At 38.4% G+C, this 23,892-nt stretch overlaps 1 protein-coding gene across 10 annotated transcripts in view; it reads right to left on the bottom strand.

The window, feature by feature from the left end:
• Positions 1–23,892, bottom strand: part of EXOC2 (exocyst complex component 2) — a 144,628-nt gene that overhangs the window by 88,935 nt on the left and 31,801 nt on the right. For 9 of the 10 annotated variants that reach the window (XM_026069868.1, XM_026069866.1, XM_026069869.1 and 6 more), the window contains 3 exons: positions 22,593–22,706; positions 17,673–17,797; positions 1,353–1,433 (listed from right to left, as the gene is read on the bottom strand). In XM_026069868.1, the coding sequence (XP_025925653.1) occupies positions 1,353–1,433; positions 17,673–17,797; positions 22,593–22,706 (320 nt within the window). Of the gene's footprint in view, positions 1–1,352; positions 1,434–2,726; positions 2,887–17,672; positions 17,798–22,592; positions 22,707–23,892 lie in introns of those variants that run through there. The other variant, XM_026069877.1, reaches the window with a different exon arrangement.

Raw genomic sequence — 23,892 nt, 5'->3', positions numbered from 1 at the left:
CCACTCTGAAGTGGCTGGCACAAGTTCCTCTAAAGGGCCAGCTTGCAAAAGACGATCCTCATCATTTGCATACAGATTTCAGCCAGCATTTATCAAATGAAAAAGTAATTGTATATTACAGGTAGGTCTGTCTCATATTAGTCTGTGACCCTGCAAGATTTTATAGCTTCACTCATTTACATTAAAATCTGTTACATATTTTTGTCAAAGGGAAAGTGCTCTCCAAAGGATCTGTGCTTGGTGCGTGGCCTAGTATTGATACAGAGTACTGGGGACTGCACCTACGAATGTCATTAATTGCTTTTTTCCTCTACCCTATTTGTATCAAGCAGATTTTGGCACACAAGCCATTCAGACAGCAAATATATGCACGTCAGGTTTTGCATTCCAGGTGACAACAGGATGGGGAAGAACAATGTTCAAAACTACACCTTTGCTGTGAACGTTAATGTATTACTAATGAGCAAAACTAAGGGTGTTCACAAAAAACAAACACATAAACAAAAAAACCTGCTTTCCTTCTGCTCCACACGAACAGTCACCGCTTTATTCATACAAGAGAACAAAAACAGTGAACTTCCATGTCACTTTCCCTTTTTCAGAAAATACACTCAGACTTTCCAACACAGAGTCAGCTATCTGGATGTCATTCCTGCTTATTGATACAGCACTAAGGGAAACATCCCTTCCTCTGTGAAAAAAATCACAATGAAACAAAGTAAAATTATCTTGGCAAAATTCCCAGAATTAAAAAAAGTAACTTTTTGATCTGATGAAACACATACCAAACTGCAGTAAATTCAAGTAATCTTAACAAAATCCTACAACTAATACACAGAAACACAGAAAAGAAGGTATTGATAGCTTCTCAGAAGTTTCTAAAAGAATACTAATTTCAAGTAGTCTGAATGACAGCACATTAAATGAAAAATATCCTATTAATAGACCTTGTTACTGCAAACAGAATTTGTATTTTTCTCCTTTGCTAAAAGTTTTTACAATCTTGGTATTTAGTTTTGCTCATCCTTCTACAGCTCTATCTATGTCTTTTGTTTTCTTTGTACATTTAAAATTGAGATGCCACCAAAATTCATTTAAATTGAACGCTGTAGGCTTCTTTTTATTTTCTTTGTTATCACAAACTCAATCCTTTGTCCACTGAAATTCAGGGCAGAAGTTGCCACTTTTTTCAAAAAGTGTAGTATCACACCCTAAAACCACTACCATCAAAAGGGAAATGGCAAGAGAGAGTGTACTGTTTTCTGCTTTCTACCATATTCCAAGAAATATATTAAAACTTGTTATAAAGTCCAAAGTCCATAAATAGTTGCTGGTAGACAGACAAAACTTACTGTTCAGTACATTCTCCAGTTTTTGCGTCATGGATCCTTCTACTTTTTCCGTTCCATCCGCTTCCAGTTTTTGATGAATTGCTGAAATAAAGTGTCTAGTTAAAATGCAGAACATTTTAATAGGTGGGAATACATTACATCAAAGTGACACTTTTAAACATTTTTTCATATTTAAAATAAAGTGTTATTTTTCTTGTTAGACATAAAAAATACAAACATGTTTCATGGCAGCATAGTCTAGTGGAGCACAGGGCTGAGAGCCAGATGCTGCAGAACTTTAACCATTACTTTAACAGACTTCCTGTACGTACAACCCTTAAAAAAAATAAAACCTGGGGAGAATAATCCTGATTAGCTATCGTGTAGTACAGGTATTAATTCTACCCAGTATTTTGAAAAGTAAGCATCATTCAAACACAAAATAATTTTGCTTTGTGGGGCAAAACTGGCCTTTTAGACTGATCTCTCAGAAAAGGTATTACCAATAATTAAAGAGTAGAAAAAGAGCCATAGGGAATCCAAGTGACCTCAAAATCAAGTGTTAGAAACCTCCCCAAATAAGTTGTTTTCATCTGTAAGAATGCAATCACAAAGCACTTGTGCAATTTCAGTGTACCTTGTAGCAACATCCTGCATTAACCACTACACAAAAGCACTGTGGTGCTTTTGCTGAAAACCACATGAAAATGGGGGGCGGGGGGAGGGGTTGCTTTGTTTTTAGAAGATGCTATTTTTTCCTGTGCTAAAATGCCCAGAGTCCAAATTCTTGTTTCCACGTGGTATTACTAATGGATGTGGAAAAATTTAGTATCAGCATTAATTTGTTGTTTTCCTCATAATTTCTTTGAAAGGAAGGGACAGATTTACCAGCAGACTCTGACTACACTATACCACTCTGGAAATACAGGCAGCAAATGGAGTGTAGATATTGCTTTCTTCTACTTCCTGTCTCTTATTCAGTCTCCCTTTCCTCTTCCTCTCTGTTGAGTGCAACTGGCAGAAATCATTATTTTTTTGTTTTGTTTTTTAAAGATTACTAGTAATCTTGCATACTTGCATCCTGCATATATAAAATAATTATTTTAAAATCATATGATTTCTTTTAAAATTTTTAATCTATTAACATACATAAAATTTTCTATCAAGTAACCATCAGCTTCTGTTGCTTAAAAAAAAAAAGTTTCCCCATCAGCTTCAGCTGAGAGGTCTTCTAAAAAATTGCTATTCCTTCCCACTAGTTCTCAGAATGAAGTGAAGCTACCCATGCAGACAGTGGTGCTCTGTGCTTTTAAGAAAGTGAATAATGATACATTTTAGTTCAGAACACAAATACATTCTTGAAACCAATCTCCCAATTGTCCCCAATTATCTTGCCTTGGTTTGCACGACAGAGCAATCTTGGAGTGCTTGAGCTGGATTCTTTTAAGATGAAAGTGACCGAGAAGATGCACCCCAGGAGCACACTTAAAGTGCTCCAACAGGTACTCGGCATTCAGTCCACAGGGTGATACTCAAGCTAGTCTGAAGAAGCACCCTGGAGGGTGAATAACAGGTACATCAGGTTCTCATCACCAACTGTCTTCCTCTACAAATCTATTCCTATTTGCCCCCGCTACGCAGACACAGCCTAAGAGGAACAAGTAAACAGAGACAAACTAACTAGTAAGGCAAGCCTGTGGCCTCAATCCTACTGTAAAGAGTGAGAGATGGCGGCTATTCTGAAACCGGCTGGTGCTTTATGATAGTATCCAGCCTCTTTCAAAGAAGGAGTTTTCATTTAAAAAGAAAAAAGGCAAAAAAGAGAGGGCAAAAGAAAAGAGAGAAAATTCCGTTATTCTCAGACAAACACAACCCTTCAAATGGAGCCTAAACACAAAATTTCAGGAAGCTCTGTTTTCTCAAAAATGCAACAGAGCCTCTTTATTTTTTTTATTAAAATCACTACAGGAAAAAAAATCTGATTTAGGACACCATATTTCTTAAGATAATCCACATTTAAATTCTTCCATATGTTCAGGAATAGAAAACTATTTTAAAGATTGCGTATTCTTGAATCATAGCACATATTTTATAGATAACATGGACATCATTTACTTCTGAGAATATATCTTCATAATTTTATAACAAAAACATTACAGGTTCTAATGATATAACTCCATTTATATGCATGAGTTCTGGTCGTGTGTAGCACAGTTACAGTACTGCAATCTAAGTTACATACTGAACAACAAGTTCATCAGAACAGCAACCAAAACATAAGCAGTTATTTTTAAACCAAGTGTTGTAAATATTATTGGAACACTGTCAAATGGTAACTATTTGAATTTAAATATATTCAAATCATGTTCTGAAGTGTATTTTCAAAAGATATTTTCTACATGGCTGTGGATAAAAATAAGTTATTTATTGTCTCAAAGATTTTTTAAATGCAATACTTTGTAAGTATTAATTACATAGCATTAATTGCTGACCAAATAATTAAAATGCTACTCCTGAAGGGGAGACAACTCAAAATTTCCACAACTGAACCATAACATCTAAACCTCCCTCAGAAACAGTTTTTATTGTAAAATATATGCAAAACATGATCAAGATTTCCTTTAATGGACTGAACAGTAAGTTCTGAAAGACTGTCATTTAACATGTTACCAGTTTAAATAACATTAAGCCATGAAATGCATTTTTTTTAATTTTGAAAGCAGCTTATTCAGAAATTGTATCATGATCATGAATCAGTTCCTGAAATTTTTAAAATGCATCTTCTCCAAAGCAGTTCTCTTCATCATCTCCATTAGATAAGAAGATACAATAGCCATACTATTCCCTCCTCTTCCTTTTGGGAAATGGAACATTACATTTTTCACGCTGGTAGGTTTTAAAGGTAGTGGATTGGCATAAAGTGTTTGAGATTCTCTGCTTGAAAATAGTGTTGTTGCAAATCCAGGAAGAGTTATCACATTAAGCCAGCGCACAGGTATTCCAGAAGAGAACAAGATGTCTACAAGGGGGAAAATATTTATGCTTTTTTTTTTTTTTTCAATAAGGTGTTAAGTTCCAGGAAGGAGGAAAGCACTGTGTGATATAAGTAAAGGCATCTTAAACATACATAACAGGTAGGGTAAACCAAAAGGAATTTTTGGACCACTGTCTCAATTAAAGTATCTTAGGACATAATGAAGAAGTGTAGACCTACCTAAATTACTCTCGATACACATAAAAGGACCTGTTGAATTCCTTACTACATATTTAACAAGCTACTTTCTTTCTTCATGTATTGATGCTACTTCTATCCATTAAATTCAGATATAGCAATAAGGCATGCATATGTATGCCAAAGTTGGGCTACGAAAAAAAGATTTTAAGTTTTCAGAGTGAAAAATGTTATGAAAAATTTTTTTTAGTAGAAAGTCTAAACTTTGTTTGCATGAAATAATTTTTGGAAAGTTAAGTAAGCGTTCCTTCCACACAGGACCCTCTGACTTATAAGTCTAGACAAATAAAACTATATGCAGTAAAGAAAAATATCTGTTGACCTAATCTGCTGGGAAGGAATTTAGAGATACTCTTTACGTGAGAGAGCAACTGGAATGTATTGAGCTGTGCCTAGGGGTGGATGAAGAGCGAGTCGAGAGCTTATGGGTAAGGATTAAAGGGCAGGCTAGCATGGGTGAYACTGTTGTGGGTGTTTGCTACAGGCCACCTGACCAGGAAGAGGAAGTCGATGAGGCCTTCTACAGACAGCTGGAAGTAGCCTCACGATCCCAGGCCCTGGTTCTCATGGGGGACTTCAACCACCCTGATATCTGCTGGAAAGACAACACAGCTAGGCACAAACAGTCCCGGAGGTTCCTGCAGAGCATTGGTGACAACTTCTTGACACAGGTGGTGGAGGAGCCAACAAGGAGAGGTGTGCTGCTGGACCTTGTACTAACAAACAAAGAAGGACTGGTGGAAGATGTGAAGGTCAGGGGCAGCCTTGGCTGCAGTGACCATGAGATGGTGGAGTTCAGGATGCTGCGAGGAGGCAGCAGGGCACTAAGTAGGATCGCAACCCTGGACTTAAGGAGAGCAAACTTTGGCCTCTTCAGGGACCTACTTGGAGGAATCCCATGGGTTAAGGCCCTAGAAGGAAGGGGCGTTCAAGAGAGCTGGTTAATATTCAAACACCACTTCCTCCAGGCTCAAGAGCGGTGCATCCCTATGAGTAGAAAGTCAAGCAAAGGAGGTAGGAGACCTGCATGGATGAACAAGGAGCTCCTGGCAAAACTCAACCAGGAAAAGGAAGTATACAGAAAGTGGAAAGGGAGACAGGCCAATTGGGAGGAATATAGGAACATTGTCAGAGTATGCAGGGATGTGACGAGGAAGGCTAAGGCCCGTTTGGAATAAAATCTGGCAAGAGATATCAAGGACAACAAGAAGGGCTTCTTCAAATACATCAGTAGCAAGAGGAAGACTAGGGAAAATGTGGGCCCTTTGCTGAATGGGGTGGGTGCCCTGGTGACAAAGGATGCAGAGAAGGCAGAGTTACTGAATGCCTTCTTTGCTTCAGTCTTTACTGCTCAGGCCAGCCCTCAGGAACCCCAGRCCCTGGAGGCAAGAGAGAAAGCATGGAGAAAGGAAGACTTTCCCTTGGTCGAGGAGGATCGGGTTAGAGATCATTTAAGCAAACTTGACACCTACAAATCCATGGGCCCCAATAGGATGCACCCACGAGTGCTGAGGGAGCTGGCAGATGTCATTGCTAAGCCGCTCTCCATCATCTTTGAAAGGTCATGGAGAACAGGAGAGGTGCCTGAGGACTGGAAGAAAGCCAATGTCACCCCAGTCTTCAAAAAGGGCAAGAAGGAGGACCCAGGGAACTACAGGCCAGTCAGCCTCAGCTGCATCCCTGGAAAGGTGATGGAGCAGCTCATCCTGGAGGCCATCTCCAAGCATGTGGAGGACAAGAAAGTGATCAGGAGTAGTCAGCATGGCTTCACCAAGGGGAAATCATGCTTAAACAATCTGATAGCCTTCTATGATGGAATGACTGGCTAGGTAGATGAGGGGAGAGCAGTGGATGTTGTCTCCCTTGACTTCAGCAAGGCTTTTGACACCGTCTCCCAAAGCATCCTCATAGGCAAGCTCAGGAAGTGCAGCTGGATGAGTGGACAGTGAGGTGGATTGAAAATTGGCTGAATGGCAGAGCTCAGAGGGTTGTGATCAGCGACGCAGAGTCTAGTTGGAGGCCTGTAGCTAGCGGTGTCCCCCAGGGGTCAGTACTGGGTCCAGTCTTGTTCAACAACTTCATCAATGACCTGGATGAAGGGACAGAGTGCACCCTCAGCAAGTTTGCTGACGATACCAAACTGGGAGGAGTGGCGGATGCACCAGAGGGCTGTGCTGCCATTCAGAGAGACCTGGACAGGCTGGAGAGGTGGGCGGAGAGGAACCTCATGAAGTTCAACAAAAGCAAGTGCACCTGGGGAGGAATAACCCCATGCACCAGTGCAGGTTGGGGGTTGACCTGCTGGAAAGCAGCTCTGCGGAGAAGGACCTAGGAGTGCTGGTGGACACGAAGTTAAGCATGAGGCAGCAATGTGCCCTTGCGGCCAAGAAGGCCAATGGTATCCTGGGGTGCATCAGGAAGAGTGTTGCCAGCAGGTCAAAGGAGGTAATCCTTCCCCTCTACACAGCCCTGGTGAGGCTGCATTTGGAGTACTGCGTCCACTTCTGGGTTCCCCAACACAAGAGAGACATGGAGTTACTAGAGCGAGTCCAGCAAAGGGCTACTGAGATGATGAAGGAACTGGGGCATCTCTCTTATGAGAAAAAAGCGAGAGTGCCAGGATCGTTTAGTCTGAAGAAGAGAAGACTGAGGGGGGATCTTGTCAATGGGTATAAATATCTGAAGAGAGGGTGTCAAGAGAATGGGGCCAGACTCTTTTCAGTGGTGCCCGTGACAGGACGTGAGGCAACGGGCACAAACTGAAACACAGACGCTTCCATCTGAACATGAGAAAAACTTTTTTACCATGAGGGTGACTGAGCACTGGAACAGATAGCCCAGAGAGGTTGTGGAGTCTCCTTCTCTGGAGATATTCAAAACATGCCTGGATGCAATCCTGTGCAATGTGCTCTAGGTGACCCTGCTTGAGTAGGGGGTTTGGACGAGATGATCTCCAGAGGTCCCTTCCAACCTCAGTGATTCTGTGACTGATGTTATTCTTTCATTTTGGACTAAAACCATGTAATGGTGGGCTACTGTAGTTTGGATGATTCRCCTTCTCATCACCATTTCCAAACTGCATGCTTCCTTGTGCTGGATCTAGAAATCACACAAATGCAGGGCAGAAGCAGTGAGCCGATCTTGTGGAAAACTAACTCAGCAAAAGAAAAGAGGTTTTTTTATTCATCAGTGAGTTTGTCTAAACCAAGCCACAGCAGCACCATTGCAATGCAACAGAAGAGAAAGGAGTGTATGGCTAAGGACAGGTGGAAAGCAAGCCTACATCTCTGTCAGCAGCCAGTAGTTAGATTAACTTCAGCTGCAGCTTCACACTGCAGCCACTAATGAGCCGAGGGTAAGAAGAGCAAGGAGAAAGTTTTAGGGTTCCCTCTGAAGGCTTGAAAAAGAGAGAGATGGGAAGGACTTTATTCCTGAACTGTGAGTCACCTGGACTTACTTGATATGAACTATACAAGTTGGAACAGCAGTTGAGGTCACTTCTCAGCATTTCCAAACCTAGCAGAGCCCATTTACAATTACAAGAAGCTTTATGGTAAGAAGCATACAATAAATAAAGTGAAGATGGTCTGGGTCTACACACTTTGACCATGTCCAGAAAATTAACTGCTTTTTGTACTATCCTTGTCAATAGGTGTTCCAGTTTCCCAGCTAAGTCAGAGTATTTGAAGGCTTGCAAACTTCACAGCTTCAGTGAAACACTAACTTTTGATAGGCAAGATACTAAGCTTAGAGCTCACAAGCTCTAAACTGTGACCAAATACTTCAGGATTTTGTCAAAACACAAGCAATAGTTTAATCTGGCAAATAAACCAAAGTATAGGCTCGTAGTAAAATAAACTGCAATTAAATTCATTGCTGCTTGTGTAGAAAACAATTTGATTTCTTCTAAGGAAGGATATGGTTTGCTACTTGGGCAACTGTAAATCTGTAACAAATTAAACCACACTTGTCAGGGTCAGGCAATTTTTGACTTGCAAATTTCATTTTGATTTACTCATTGGATTTTTTTTTAGATGCATTTTGAGATAAGCACCAAGGAGTGGTATTCTCAAAACTTCCTCTGCCTAACTCTGCTCAAAGCAAAACAGATGTGAGTTTTTTACCATTTTCTAATGAGAAGAGGGATAGACATGCATTTAGCATATCTAAAAATCTTATCCATTTGCACAGAAATATGGTTAAAGAAAAAAAGGGACCCAAAACATATCAAACCTTTTTAATCAGATGCAGAAAACAAGAGGAAAAAAAGGACAAAAAGGAAAGATTGATTCAGCAAAGTAGTTCTGAAGATGTTAATGTGGTAACCATGAAGAACTTGGCACTAAAGCATAGTAATGGAAGGAAGAACAACACATGTTAACATGCTTCCAGGATTCCAGCAAATGCATGAATGAAAATGCCTTTGTTTTCCTGGTGAAAAATATTAAATATTTTCTGTAATTTGAAGAGAAGTCTTCTGAATTTGAGAATTCTTCTCAATGAATTTGAGAATTCTTCCTGAATTCCACAGGAGTGCATAACTGTTTATGATGAGCAAAGCAACACAAAGACAGCTAGTCATGATCAGAGTTGATAATACATTACACTATAAAAACCTAACGGACCTAAAAGTTTGTTACTATGGCCAATAAACAGTACTGCTAAGTATTAATTTTTCAGCGATTTCTGGATATTTTTGTGAACTGCAGGGTAAAGGTGGCTTTACTCTGTGAAACGTTGCCAAGCTAAGCAAAAATTATAAAATACTGAAGTAAATGTTGTATTCCCTTTAATCACTGTTTTGTGTTTTACTTCTTTAGCTTTTACTTTTTCAAGTTTGTTTCCCCAGCACAGTGGCAAAAACCTAATAAAATAAAGAGACTTAAAATTATGTATAAAAAATTAAAGTACAATACTGGGAGGGAAGGCTTTATGGAAATAGGAGACCAAACATCATAGTCTAAAAAAATTGTGAGGCCTTAATACTTTGCTCTCATGGAGCACACAAGCAAGTGTGACATTTCTAGGGAAATATCTCAGAAATAGACAATAAAAATAGTGGATCCACTTATGGATCCACTAAAAATTCCATGGTTGGACTGAGGCTATGCCAGGGTACACGAGAATTTTAGAGAATGGGAAATGCTATTCCCTTATTACCTACACACTGCTAACCTCTTGGATCTGTGAAAGCTAACGGTAGGAATAAAAGCAGCTTTTAAACATTGCATRCAATCTAAAAATGGAATTGAAATCAAAATGGAATGATGCAACACGAAACTAAGCCGTTTAGATGGTGTGTAGGTCAAATCTGGGTCAAGTTTACTCTTAGGTCTTTTTTTGCACACTTGCCATCAACTGCACTATTTGCTATTTGAAAATTAATTCCAAAACTAATCTTTCTTTTTGATGTTTTAGTATTTTTCAAGTAAAATACCAATAAAATATATTTGAAAAAACACAAAGTCACAAAACATGACAGGCATGTGGTAGCTGAAAGCTGCTAGTAGTTAGTCACCAGCTGACATCTGTAAAGATGATTACTGATTTAAAAGAAACCACATGAGCAGTTAGCATTAGGACAGATACAGGCCTGGACACAGAAATTTCACCATGGACCAAGACAATTTTACTGAGAAGTTTTCCACTTTTTCAAATTAGACCATCTTTTGCTTGAGACACTGGGAAAAAAAAAACATTAGAAACTGCTATCCTAGAACATCTATGAAAGAAAAGTTTGAGTCTTTTGTCCATCAGGGTAGCATAAATTTTATTTATTTACAGTTGCATTACAGTAACAATTGGTCTGCTATGGAAACTATCACAGGCATTGCATGAAGAAGAAGCATCCACCTGAGAGTATACTACCTACCACCCAGTTACATACTTCACTGGAGAGTCTTTACCAGGTCATCTCTCTTTCAGCATATATTGCTCGTAGCAAACACTTTTTCTCCTAGCCATCTAGCAGTGCAATATCAGAACACAGGTTTTCAATAAGCAAACTTAAATCAGCATGGCTATTCTTTCGTCATTGTGCATATGTGAGAAGGCCAATAAACATAAGGATAAAATATGTAGCTACAACGGGGCAGTTGCTTCTTATTCAGCTTCTCTGTATAATATAGCACAAAGATATCTTGAGGCTTCAGACATGAGCATCCACTTGGAAAGCTGGACAGTGAGCTTAGAGCATATTCCTTCATGACTACTTGGAGGCATGATCTTAACTCAACCTGAAGTAAGCTACCTTGCATCTACTGTGGGGCACATACATGCATACAAACTGTTACCTTAAGGTGGCTAACATGCTGTAAAATACATGTCAGATACATGCTGTATCCTAATTTATCTTGGGGCAACTTGTTCCTGTGGCCCTGTTGTTTCTGACCTTTCTGAATTACTGTAATGAAAATTTCTAGCAATAAAAGTGCACTGGTTTTTTTACCCCAAGACGACTATTTCCTACTGCTTGAAGCAGGATGAGAAAGACAACATTAATGGACACACACCACTGAGAGCACTCAACAAAGAACTACTCTAGCTATTTCAAGTCAGCTGTATAACATGTAAGTAGTAATCATATGTCAGAATTTGATTTACTCAAATCCATACAATTAATGAAAATTCATACTATTTGAGAAAATACATTTGAGACTGTAGAGTAAGGTGAAAATGAAATGAGCAATCGAATATAAATTAGATATATTAAAAAACAAAACCGTGACAGGAACAAAAGCTGGCAAAACAGTCTGACACCTTAGTACCTAGCAGAAACAGTCATGGACTAACATTTCGCTGGACAAACAGACAAAAAGATAAAAGAGACTGTGAACTGAGATAAGAGTAACAATGCAAAAAAGCACTTTAAAATTAGCTGGTCGTCATTGGCTAATTTATTTGCAAATAGAATCACCAACGAAGAATTAGTTGCATGCATTCTCTTTAAATTCAAACATAACTTCTCATTCCTCTCTGCACCCCAGAGTTCAAGAAAAATGTTAAGTCGAATCAAAAACTGTTTTTGAAGTACACAAGAAACAGAAGCAAAGGAACATTTATATCACAGACAAACATCAGCTTTTAGTTTCCCAAATTCCTAATCTGACTCAGAATTGAATAAAGATGCAGTGGTTTCTTTTGTTTTAGTTTTAGAGAAAATGCATTAAACAGACATAATGCCAGCACAACATGTTTACTCATACTGAACCAGACCCTGGATCATTGACATGCTAATCCTAGAACTGGCCTTATGGGATGGCATGCAGAAATACTCTGCAGGAAGCAGAAGTATGCATTGGCCAGACAGAGGATCATCCCACCCAGGCAAGCATTATCCCACCTTATGTATTAGGCAAGATATTGCACAAAAGGCCAGTTATGGTCAAAGTACTCCATTATACTGGCTTTCACAAAGACCATATGGCCTTCCAAGTGGAAAGGAGAAAAGGAACAGAGCTATGGTAGCTAGCAGTGCCTCTTTCCTATAGAGTTTTTCTGAAAATCATTTAAAAGGTGTTTTTAATTGCACTGCACCAGAAGAACTGTTGCCATGACAAACCAGAGCATCAAATACAAACCTCAAATTTGTTCAACATATCCATGTTTCAAAAAACAACGCAATATCTTCCTTCCTGGCCAATATGATTCTCAAATATTTGCATGTTTTTGCATAATTGAGCAAGTGAAGTGGCCATTTCCCTATTTTTTTTCCTTTTATTAAATAAAAAGAAACTCCGCAGCCTAACATTTCCAAAACAATTATATTCAAAAAGTATATAGTAAAAGTATAGTAAAAGAAAAAGTATAAGTATATTCAAAGTAAATTTATTTCCTAGCCTTCCAAAGACTTCTGGGTGGGGCATCATTTGCTCACGACAATAAAACATTACATCTCTGCAATCTTATAAACAGCAGCCCTTTTGGGAATGCTGCTTTCTAGGTTGCAATTAGAATTATGGGAAATAAATCAGTTTAAGTCCCTGATGTTGACAAGCAGGTCAAGTTGAGGTGAGCCCAGTTCCCCTCAGCTCAGTTTACAGCTCCCTTCAGCTGATGAAACAAACTTCCTGTCGAACATCTCCTCTGCAGCAAAGTCACTGTCAAAACTGTCAGCCAAGCTAACAGAGAAAGAGACATGAGGATCTGATAAGGCAATTCTGTTTTCCAAGAAATTAAACCAAGCAGCAAGGGTTCTGGCCTATCTGGCCTTTTATTTTCTTAGTAAACACTTTCTAAATCACATAATACAATAAGCATCTTGGTATAACTTATGGTTTTAGTTGCTTACGGGTGAAAAGATTGTAACTAATTTAAATGTGTGATACAGTCCGATAACACATGCAAAATAAAGCTGATCTTACCGATCCCTGCTAATGAGAAAAGCAACACCAAAATGAGCAATTAAGGGTTTCCCAGATCAAGTTCATATAGTTGAAAGAAACATTTTTAAAAGTTTATGAGTTAAAAAAGCAGGTAGACATGCATGTTAAAGAAATAGCTATGAAATACCTGGTAAAGGATAATATCTCTTAGGATGAATTTCCTACAAAAAAGAATATCCCACACCAATTTCGAGAGAGCTAGGAGAAATAACCATACACAGATAGCTCTGCTCTACAACAACAAAAAATGCCAACATGGAAATGCAACAGACCTATGATTTGCAAAGAATAATCATCAGGATTGGAGGAAGTGTTCTGGGATATTTGGAGGGAAAGACTGACAGCCTAAATTTTCTCCATCAACAAAAACGTGACTTTGGAGAACACATTAGATTTTGGAACACCTTCCCAGATGAAGTGGGCAAAAAAATTCAACAAGCTCAGGACATTTAAACTATACTGAAAGACTAACAAACTAGATGTGATCCATTATGGTTTTCTTAAGTTGCTTTTCGCCTGTGACAACTTGTGCTTAGCAACTATAAATGAAACAGTTTGCAGAACCAATCCCATGTCCCTAAGAATTTGTGCTGAAACCACATTTCAGCTTTCAAATACAAACTGTTCTTGATGTGACTTTGTTTAAATGCATACAAGTTCTAGTTGAACCTTTCTAAAAGAGAAAATAAGACACACAAGTTCCCCTTTACTTGTATATGAATAGAAAAGTGGCATTATATCACCTTGTACAAACATGGTATAAGCAGCAGAGTGTAATGGGATTTTTAATTTAATGAGAGCTCTTCTGTTAAAGAGTTTAAATTTCCTAACTGGATGCCTAGATTTCATGTGTTGTGTGACGTGAGTTTTTTTGCTTTTTGTTTTTTTCAAGTTTTGACATCTGAGCCATTTCTCCAGAACAATACTAATAATGCTCATGCTGAATACTTGTCATTTTTTTTTTTGGAGGAAACTGTAGTAATCAAATGCTTTGGAGAAAAAACTTGACTTGTTCAATATGCTTTTTTGCTGCTGCTACCGAAACTCTCTCCATATCCTTGCAAGTTAGCTGTTCCTTGCAACTATTATAGGTACAAGTCTTTCAAAAGATAAGCATTTTTTTTTTCCAGCTAGACTCCCTTAAAAACATTCTGCATATATGGGAAGACGGGACAAATGAGAAGCTCTGCATTATAAAGCTGAAATGTGTATATATACTTTTTTTTTTAGAGTGAAAAGAATCAAAAGCACTTCTGTATATGCAATTAATAGAAAATTTCATCAGGAAAAAGGAAATCAAAATGCTACAGAAGGCAGCTGTGACCTGCACTACATCCTCATTAACAGTGTGGTTTCAGAAGTTAAAAATAAATACTGTATTAATTATTGTAAACTACTGTATTGATTTTACAAGTCCCTGGAACTCCAGTGTTATTGATTTATATGTATAAGAGATTAAGACTTGAAGTCTCTAATTTTCTTCGACAATAACATCAAGGCCATTCTTTCTCAGTAATATTTTAATTCATTATTTAGAATGACACAAGCTACACATTTTTTTCCTTTTGAATACTTACAGGAGATCYCTGGGAGGAAAATAAAAATATGCCATTTTGATTGCAGACATGAAGTGTCACTAAGACCCACATCATTCATCCCAAATTTTAAGTTCATAATTCAGCTAAAGGATAGCACAGATAATCTCTAATTTTATGCAAAATTAACGCTTACAAATAAGAAATGCAAAACCCTATTGTTGCTATTATTAATTTTTTACATACAGAACAGAACATTTAGTGAAATAAATGAGTTGTTTTTTCCTGTCATTATTTTATTTCTTACATTCTAACTAGTTCTCTGGCCTCTCCCTTTATCAGGAAATTAGTTTCTAAAGGCAAGAAGCTTACACTTCAAAAGAAGGAAAAAGAGAAATCCACCACTTTGTGTTTCACAAAACCACAAAATGGTTGAGGTTGGAAGGGACCTCTGGAGATCATCTCGTCCAAACCCCCTACTCAAGCAGGGTCACCTAGAGCACATTGCACAGGATTGCATCCAGGCATGTTTTGAATATCTCCAGAGAAGGAGACTCCACAACCTCTCTGGGCTATCTGTTCCAGTGCTCAGTCACCCTCATGGTAAAAAAGTTTTTCTYRTGTYCAGATGGAASYKYCTGTGTTTCAGTTTGTGCCCGTTGCCTCACGTCCTGTCACGGGCACCACTGAAAAGAGTCTGGCCCCATTCTCTTGACACCCTCTCTTCAGATATTTATACCCATTGACAAGATCCCCCCTCAGTCTTCTCTTCTTCAGACTAAACGATCCTGGCACTCTCGCTTTTTTCTCATAAGAGAGATGCCCCAGTTCCTTCATCATCTCAGTAGCCCTTTGCTGGACTCGCTCTAGTAACTCCATGTCTCTCTTGTGTTGGGGAACCCAGAAGTGGACGCAGTACTCCAAATGCAGCCTCACCAGGGCTGTGTAGAGGGGAAGGATTACCTCCTTTGACCTGCTGGCAACACTCTTCCTGATGCACCCCAGGATACCATTGGCCTTCTTGGCCGCAAGGGCACATTGCTGCCTCATGCTTAACTTCGTGTCCACCAGCACTCCTAGGTCCTTCTCCGCAGAGCTGCTTTCCAGCAGGTCAACCCCCAACCTGCACTGGTGCATGGGGTTATTCCTCCCCAGGTGCACTTGCTTTTGTTGAACTTCATGAGGTTCCTCTCCGCCCACCTCTCCAGCCTGTCCAGGTCTCTCTGAATGGCAGCACAGCCCTCTGGYBYATCNGCCACTCCTCCCAGTTTGGTATCGTCAGCAAACTTGCTGAGGGTGCACTCTGTCCCTTCATCCAGGTCATTGATGAAGTTGTTGAACAAGACTGGACCCAGTACTGACCCCTGGGGGACACCGCTAGCTACAGGCCTCCAACTAGACTCTGCGTCGCTGATCACAACCCTCTGAGCTCTGCCATTCAGCCAATTTTCAATCCACCTCACTGTCCACTCATCCAGCTGCACTTCCTGAGCTTGCCTATGAGGATGCTTTGGGAGACAGTGTCAAAAGCCTTTAGGGTTTCCAAAAAGCCACAATATTTATGATTTGCATTAGCTTTCTATAAACCCTACTAAGCCTTTGCTAGGCCAAAAAATAATCTTACAAGATAACACCTATGCCCACCAGCAATACTTTTTATCCATAACAGTAACAATTGGGGAATAGAACTATGAACCTTCGGGAGTACTTAATTGCTCTACCTGCAGAGCAGATTTGAATGTGAAAAAGAAGTCACATTTTCAATATTTGTTCAGAARTACTGAGGATTTCAAACTATTTATAAAATTAGGATTTCAAGATTTTCAGGATATTTAAGACTATTCGGGAAAAATAGCCTATCATTTTGCATTCTTGGCATGTAATAAAAACTCAGTTAAAAAAAGTCAAGGAATGTCAGATCCTGATTCTTCATAGTATCTTTTATATGACTAAAATCATTTTCTTCAGTATTTCCACTAAATCTTTCAATCCTTCTTTTCTGGTATTGAAGTCCTATTCAGATTTAGGCCAAGGTTTTCAAAACTGATCAGTAATAGGTCAACTCTGGGTAGGGAAATACAGTTAGAAATTCAGTTACTTTCTAGGATGAACTTCAGGTCTTTAAAAGAGGTCTTCCCTATCAAAGCATGTATGTCCACATTTCTGGAAAAGAAGTTCTCTAAACTAAAAATTAGTGAATTAGGTAGCCAAAACCACTGGAAAATACTGTCACAGCAGCAGAGGGCAGGTCACAGGTTAATCTGCCTGGGGCAGGAGTACAGGTGGAGCACCAGGTGAGACAACACTACTTTCTCTTCTCCCTGCCACATGGAAGGGACCAGCAGATAGTTAGTGATTGGCCTGTAAAGGGGTCAACAGCAAACTTCCCCTTTGGAAGGGAAGCACCTAGGAGCACCACTTGGTGCCAAGGCTGTGTTCCTAAAAACAACAAAAGCGCTAGCTTGGCTAAGGCTATGAGTAGCTATGGTCTTTTACTCCACGGTACCTGTAACACAGAATCAGTGATCAGGAGTGGTTATCCTACAACATACAGCAGTTATGGAGTACAGCACAGAAGTAAATGTCAAAGCTATTGGGAATGGCCCAACACAGTCACTTTCTTATCTAGCACAGTATCTAACCAGACAGAACCTTGATGGCCCATGATGAGCTTTTACCTGAGACACATCTTATGCTTTGAGTACATGTACAAATGGTACAGACAACCAATGTAATCTCACTACAAACTGTGTTTGCATGTTCCCCTTGGTAAGCAGAATAAAAAATCTGCCTGACTTCCTAAATAAGAGTGTAGTGAATATGAATATTACAGACTGATTATGGGATAAAGTATCATAACATAGGAGTTTTTATGTTGCTATGGTTTGTAGATCATCTTGATATCATCTCCAATTCAACATTTCCTCTCCTTTCTGAATTTGTGGGCTATACAGTTTCATCAAATGCCTTCAATTCCTGTCAGATACTTTTGGTGTCTTCTCTTGCAAATATACCACAACAATCAACTAGCCAGTCCTAGCTTGTGACCAACATAATATGGATTTCTGGTTCATCAGATTCTTCCAGAAAATATTACATAGAACAACAATAGGATATTTTTAATATTGCAGTCAACCACACATGCTGATACTAAATACAGTATAAAAGAAGAAACATAAGTCCAATTTACCTGACAGAGCATCTTGTGCTTCAAAAAAAGTGCTGAGACCCCCTTTCACGTAAGCTAGACTCCCCTCATTCTTCTTATTGGCTTGTTTCTTCAGATTCACAACTGCCATTTTGAGCTGATCAAAACTGAAAATAAACAAAAATACCATTGACATTCTTACAATGAATAGGTTCAACTAATGAATAAACAGAACCCCATACTTGCAAAATTGTCACAGGAACTATTAAAGAGAGACTGCTATCCAGTTTGCTTCCTGATAATGACGATTTTCTCTTAGTATTACATGTCTAGAGAACTAAATTTTTGGAGTTTTTTTTAAATCCTATATAGAGAGTTCCCATCACTTGTGTTGGAAGAGACTTTGTTATAGTTTAAATCAATCAAGAAATTTCTTCTAAATATGTAATATTAATCTTAGCTAAGTGCTTGTACTACATTAAATAGGCAATGCTAAATCACTACATTTAGTACACTAGATTAAACAAATGTCAGTATTAAAGAGATTTCTACTATTCCAATATTTCATTCTTCAGTTTAGCCCACAATCCTTTTTCACTTTCAGTTTCTGAATTCCTTCAATATTTTTATGTTAGTTTGGACATAAGTTTCAGAATTAAACAGAGTATTACAGCAAAACAAAGAGAAGCTGAACAGATTCCTACTTCATGAAAGTCTGTCTTTTCATTCAATGCAATCCATTGGATTGTTTTTATTTTCAAAAAAGTGGAGTACTCATGTCCAACTTACCATGTCTATGGAAGGTTTCTTTGTGTTAGTTTCCTAATATTTCTAGATCACTGCCAGTTTATATTTGATTTCATATTTTTTTTGCAGTCAGCTGCAATTATTTTAAAAGTGATCTGATAACTGCATTCATGACTGACTTGCATACCATTTTTTGTTGTTGATGATGAATATGGCCTCATTAGTTATGTTACTGGATCCACTGTAAAATAGCTACCATAAAGTAACTCAGAAATAATAAATATAACACATGATTTTTGTCCTTAGGAAAGTCCTTCCTCCTACCTGCAGGCCAAGCCCCCTCCCCCTAATACAGAAAAATCAAATGAAAAATTCCACCACACCTCCAAGTGCAAGGGAAAACAGTTAAGTAAGGAAATTAAGACATAAGGCAATTCCACCAAAAGCCTTTGTCAGTTTTAACTAGTGGTAGAAAAGATTTTTTACAAAAACAAACCAAACTTTACATCAGGCAGTAAGAAGGCTATCACCACCTGCTGGGAGACAAAAAATACTAGTGCACTTACAGACAGCTTCCTTGTTATAGACACAATGCCACAACATTTTATTTCCTCTCTCGATCTGCTGGTCAGAAATCACATTATTTACTGGCTGGATTGACCTACTTGGGTGTACAAGAAGTACTTACCAGCAGCACTTTCAAACTAACAAAAATCTGTACTGTTCTCTTTTTAAGTAGTTTCATTTGATCTGATGAACTAATAGTATGTCTAAATAGTTTATTTATATTTGTCATGCTGTTGTCAGGACAAAAAAAAGACATTATTTTGATTGCTTAAAAAGAATTTCCTTCAAGGAAAAAACATACCTAAGCTAACCAAAACATCAGTGCACCACATATTTAGCACTCCTAATACCTGAGGTTACACAGAGGACAAAAACTGAACAGTAGTTGTATGTTTCTGGAAAAAGAGCTCAAATGATATGGCCAAGATAATTCCACAATTGATAGCAATTCTAGATTATTTCCAAAACTAAACATTTCCGAGCGAAAAAAGGAAACAACTTTTCTTTTTTTTTTTTAAAGCTCTTTACAATTAGATTCCAAACATGATCAGATTCGTCCTATTCTTTGAGCCATTCTTGTTGTTGACAGTTTTACACAACTTTTGCACCTTCAGCGCTTTAAGATTCAGATTTTCTAAATCAATATGAACATGCCAAAAACATGCAGTTTCCATTTAAAAACAAAAATCAGCTTTTTTTATTCCACTGAACTGAGGGGACCATGACTTCAATCTGTTGATGCACAAAGACACAAATTAATGGAACTTTTCTTTCCCAAGAATAGAAAAAGAGTGCGAGCTGATACTGGAAGGAAAATGTTAGAAATGTATCTTCTTAATAGGAAGCTTCAAATGTACATGAGAATTGACTTCCAGGCACTGATCCAATGGCATAGCACTGGCATAGTACAAGTTTAAAAGGGTCCATACAAGCTAATATAGTTACTTAGATTATCAGTTGCTTGGTAGCGCTGATGACCAGTGTTTTTACTGCCACCTTGTCATATTAGAGATATAAGATAATCATCACATCATGCTGTTGTTCATATTCCACTGTAATTTTGATAAACCAGTTAGTCATCAGTTTTAAGAAGTCATTTAATCTACTTTTTAGATCCAAGGCATTGTCAAACATACCTAGGTCATCTATGATGGATACCTGTCAAAGCAATTCTCAACAGCCTCCGACGATGGTGATTCTGCAGCTTTCCAAGTTACTTGGTTCCAGGGCTTAAGAAATCTAATATCATTTTTAAATCTGTATCTAACCTAAATCTTCCTTGTTGCAAACTGAACCAGCTATTTAAATACTCCTATGTTAGTGGCTCAGCTCTCAGTACCTTTCTTCAAGCAGGGTAGCCAAAACTGGGCAGAGCGCTTCAACTRCAGCTTTAATAATGCCAAGCAGAATAATTATCCCCATATCTTACATAACACAGTTCTGGTGATACATCCCAGAAGATGATTTGTACTAGATTGCCAACTGAAATTTATGGCATGTTACAAACACCTGATCCTCCTCTGTACTACTGTTGCCTAACCCAGGGTCTATACTCTGCTACTTGCCTTCCTTGCTCCCCTTATGACCTTGCACTCAGCTATTTCATGATTGCTACAGCCAAGGCTGCCACTGATTATCACATCCCTGATCTTGTTGTGAGAAGCAGACCCGGGAAAGCATCACCTCTGGTTGCCTGTCTAGCATCTATCTTAAGAAGTCATTCCTAACACACTCCGAAGGCCTCCTGGATTGCTTGCATCCTTTTCTGTTGCCCTTCCAGCAATTGTCAGGGAGGTTAAAGTCTCCAAGAACCAGGGTCTGTGATCTGGAAACTCTCTCAAGTTGCTTGAAGATGACTTCGTCCACTTCCTCATCGCACTGCAATGTCATCCTTTTTGGCCTCCTCTGATCCTGATCCACAAGCTCTCAACCATCCTGCTACCCATTCCATAAGAGAGCTCCATATATTCAAGCTGCTCCTTCACACAAAGAGCAAGTCCCTTTCCTCTTCCTGCTTGTCCTTCCCCAAAAGCCTGTTCCCATTCATCACAGAATTCCAGCACACGAGCTATCCTACCACATCCCAGTTTATTCCAATGGTGCTATATTCTAAATCCACAAGCAGATTATTATATGCTCCCCTTATCTGTTTCTCAGGCTGTGAGCATGTGTGTACAGGTGCTTGAGGTAGGCCCCCTTTTGACTGGTTTTGTCTTTCCTAAGGGCTCTCTCAATCCCATCGCTGGACCATATACTTAGCATCTGACCTCTATTCTTTCACTTAACTACAAGCAGTTATCACCATCCTCTGATATTCTTAAAGTCCTTGCCACCAGGTTGCAAGTCTGCTGGCAAAGATGCTCCTGCCCCACTTTTTCAGTGGTCCCATTTCTCACTGGCAGTTCTCATTCTTCAATAAAGGATACATTGTCATAAAAGTAAAAAGTGCTGCCCTTGAAACCAGCCATACAGCCAGCTGTGAACTCACAGAATGAATCCACTACTACCTGAACCTTCACCTGTAGGTCAAAGAATACCACCTGGGCGCCCATGCTCTTCACCTTTGTCTCCAGGGCTCTGCAGTCACTCTTGATTTATTCTGCATCTCTCTTGGCAGTGTCACTGATGCCCATGTGTATGAGCAACAAATGGGTAACAGTCCAAGGGCCAAACTTAGAACAAACTTAAAAAATCGAAAGCTGTCTGTTCTTTCTCACTCTATCATCTTCTAGACTTTTAAAAAACCTACTGATCCCAAAGTAGTTTTCAGTTTGTGATAAAGACAATTCTTTTTAAATCACTTCCCTTCCAGTCACTTTATTTCAAAAGATGCTGTCATTACGTGTGTATTAGGTAATAATGTTGATTTGCTGTTGTTCTGGCTCCTCAATCTACCAGCACTTTGAGAGAAAATCAAAGCATCTCCCAGGCAGATTAAGGGTTATGTTCTGGAGCTCATGCTCTCTGTCTCTCTGTCTCAAAAACAAAAACAAACAAACAAACAAACAAACAAACAAAAAAGCCCCTGCCACACCCAAAAGTGCTGATTCTACTATTAGATTATAAAAAAATATTAAATAAATTGGCAAAATGGTATTTCTCTTCAAACTGTTATCAGTCAAAAGAAGACTTATTCCCTCCACTAAAATGATGTCAAGTATTATCCAAACATAAGCATGTTAAAGTTTCAGAACTGAGCATGCTCAATTATACACATAAAAATATATTTATGTAATGCATCCATGCAAGTACACATTATTATGAACCAGACTTAAAAGTTAGTGGTCAAGATTTTAAGAGATTCACCCCAAAGATCTTACTCACAGGTCCAACCTTTTTCTGCTATAACATCTGCCACAACTGCTGGCTAAAAGCTAACTGTTACCAATAACAGTTTTAGTCTGTTCAGTGCCCTTTTCCTGAGGCTATAGTCATGACTTAAGTTATCGTCTGGAGCTCCTGCTTAAGGTCATGCTGCCTAACTTCTCAGTTCATGTAGGGCTTTAGCCTAAAGCAAGACAACTGCCTCCTCACATAGAAAAATAGATCTGTTACTACAATGTCAACCATCACCGACATCTCGTATAATGAAAATGCAAGTATATTTGATGTTATTAAAACTATTTATACAATATAATAGCAACAAACCTTGTTGTTGAATGATTCTCAATCAGGTACCAGGCAGCAGAAAAGTTTTCACTAGTGAAATCAGCACTCATCCCAGGAAACAGTGCCTCTAAATCTTTCTGAGGAAATCTGCCTCTGAAAAATAAATATTCTTTTCTTCAGTGAGACATATTCTAGTAAACAGGTTACAATTAAAAGTGTTGCATAGCACAACAGCTCGTGTTCCAACAAAATGTAAATATAAACTTGTAACTTGTCATGAAACTAAATCTGGTATTACAGACACACCTAGTGTATCTGGAAAAGAAATCTAATCTAAATAAAAATAGTTTTATCATTTTGATTTCAGTACTACACAGTGAAGTAATATAATAAAATGATAAAACATGTTAGCACTAATTTTAACAGTCAACAGTATCACTGTGAATGTTTCCATAAGAGTTAACTACCTTTCGATAATTTTTACACAGTGTTTGAAGCGTAAAATTTCAGCTTAATAATACTGCATCAGAACATGTAGACAGATGGATCTCTTTCTTTGAAATACTACATTATTAAATATACAGTCTTTAAAACTATTAAGTTATTTAATTTTTATTAGTGAATAATACATTCATTGAGTAACTATGAGGCAGGTATGCAAAAACACTCAATTTCTTATTTCTGTTGCTCACAAGACATAAGAGTTGTAAAGTTCCTACAGCTGATCTCATACAAACAAGAGCAAAGTTGCTCTTGCTTTAAGCCTTCTTTGCTGAATCCATCATTTAGATATACACTGTCAGGCACTCTCACAGGGTCTGCTACTATTCACAGTGATGACTGGGAAAATATTGCCATATCACTCTTATGCATCATATGTACTTACATAGAGCTCAGATAACTACAACTGAGTACATACTGTACAAGCTACATGTTGCTACAGCATTTCACATACACAAAGAAGGTAGAAAAACTAACTGCACACTGCTATTCTAAAACAGACATTCTAGCTTACTTCCCCAGCAGTACTGAAAATTCATATTTAAAATTAAAATCTTAAGAACTGATCTTTATATCTTTATAAAGAGGAAGTGCCATGACTTGTCTTTTTAAGCCTAAACAGACTTCTATAAACTTCTATACTTGGAATTTACAACAGTCTTAAGAGTTCTGTATGTGCATGCAGAGATCACCAATACCATTTTATTTAAAGTATCTTCTCATTTCATCAGCAGAGCAAATGTGCTTGAAATGCTCTGTTCAAAAGAAGTAATATGGAGGCTTTAAAAAAATATTACGAAACAGGCCTTGTGTTTCAAATCTTTATCCAGGGAAAAAT

The sequence above is a fragment of the Apteryx rowi genome, unplaced genomic scaffold (assembly GCF_003343035.1).
Source record: "Apteryx rowi isolate R43461 unplaced genomic scaffold, aptRow1 scaffold_3, whole genome shotgun sequence".
In the NCBI taxonomy this organism is placed as follows: domain Eukaryota; kingdom Metazoa; phylum Chordata; class Aves; order Apterygiformes; family Apterygidae; genus Apteryx; species Apteryx rowi.
Note: the sequence above shows the minus strand (reverse complement) of the source record. Positions and strands in the feature narration are given on the sequence as shown.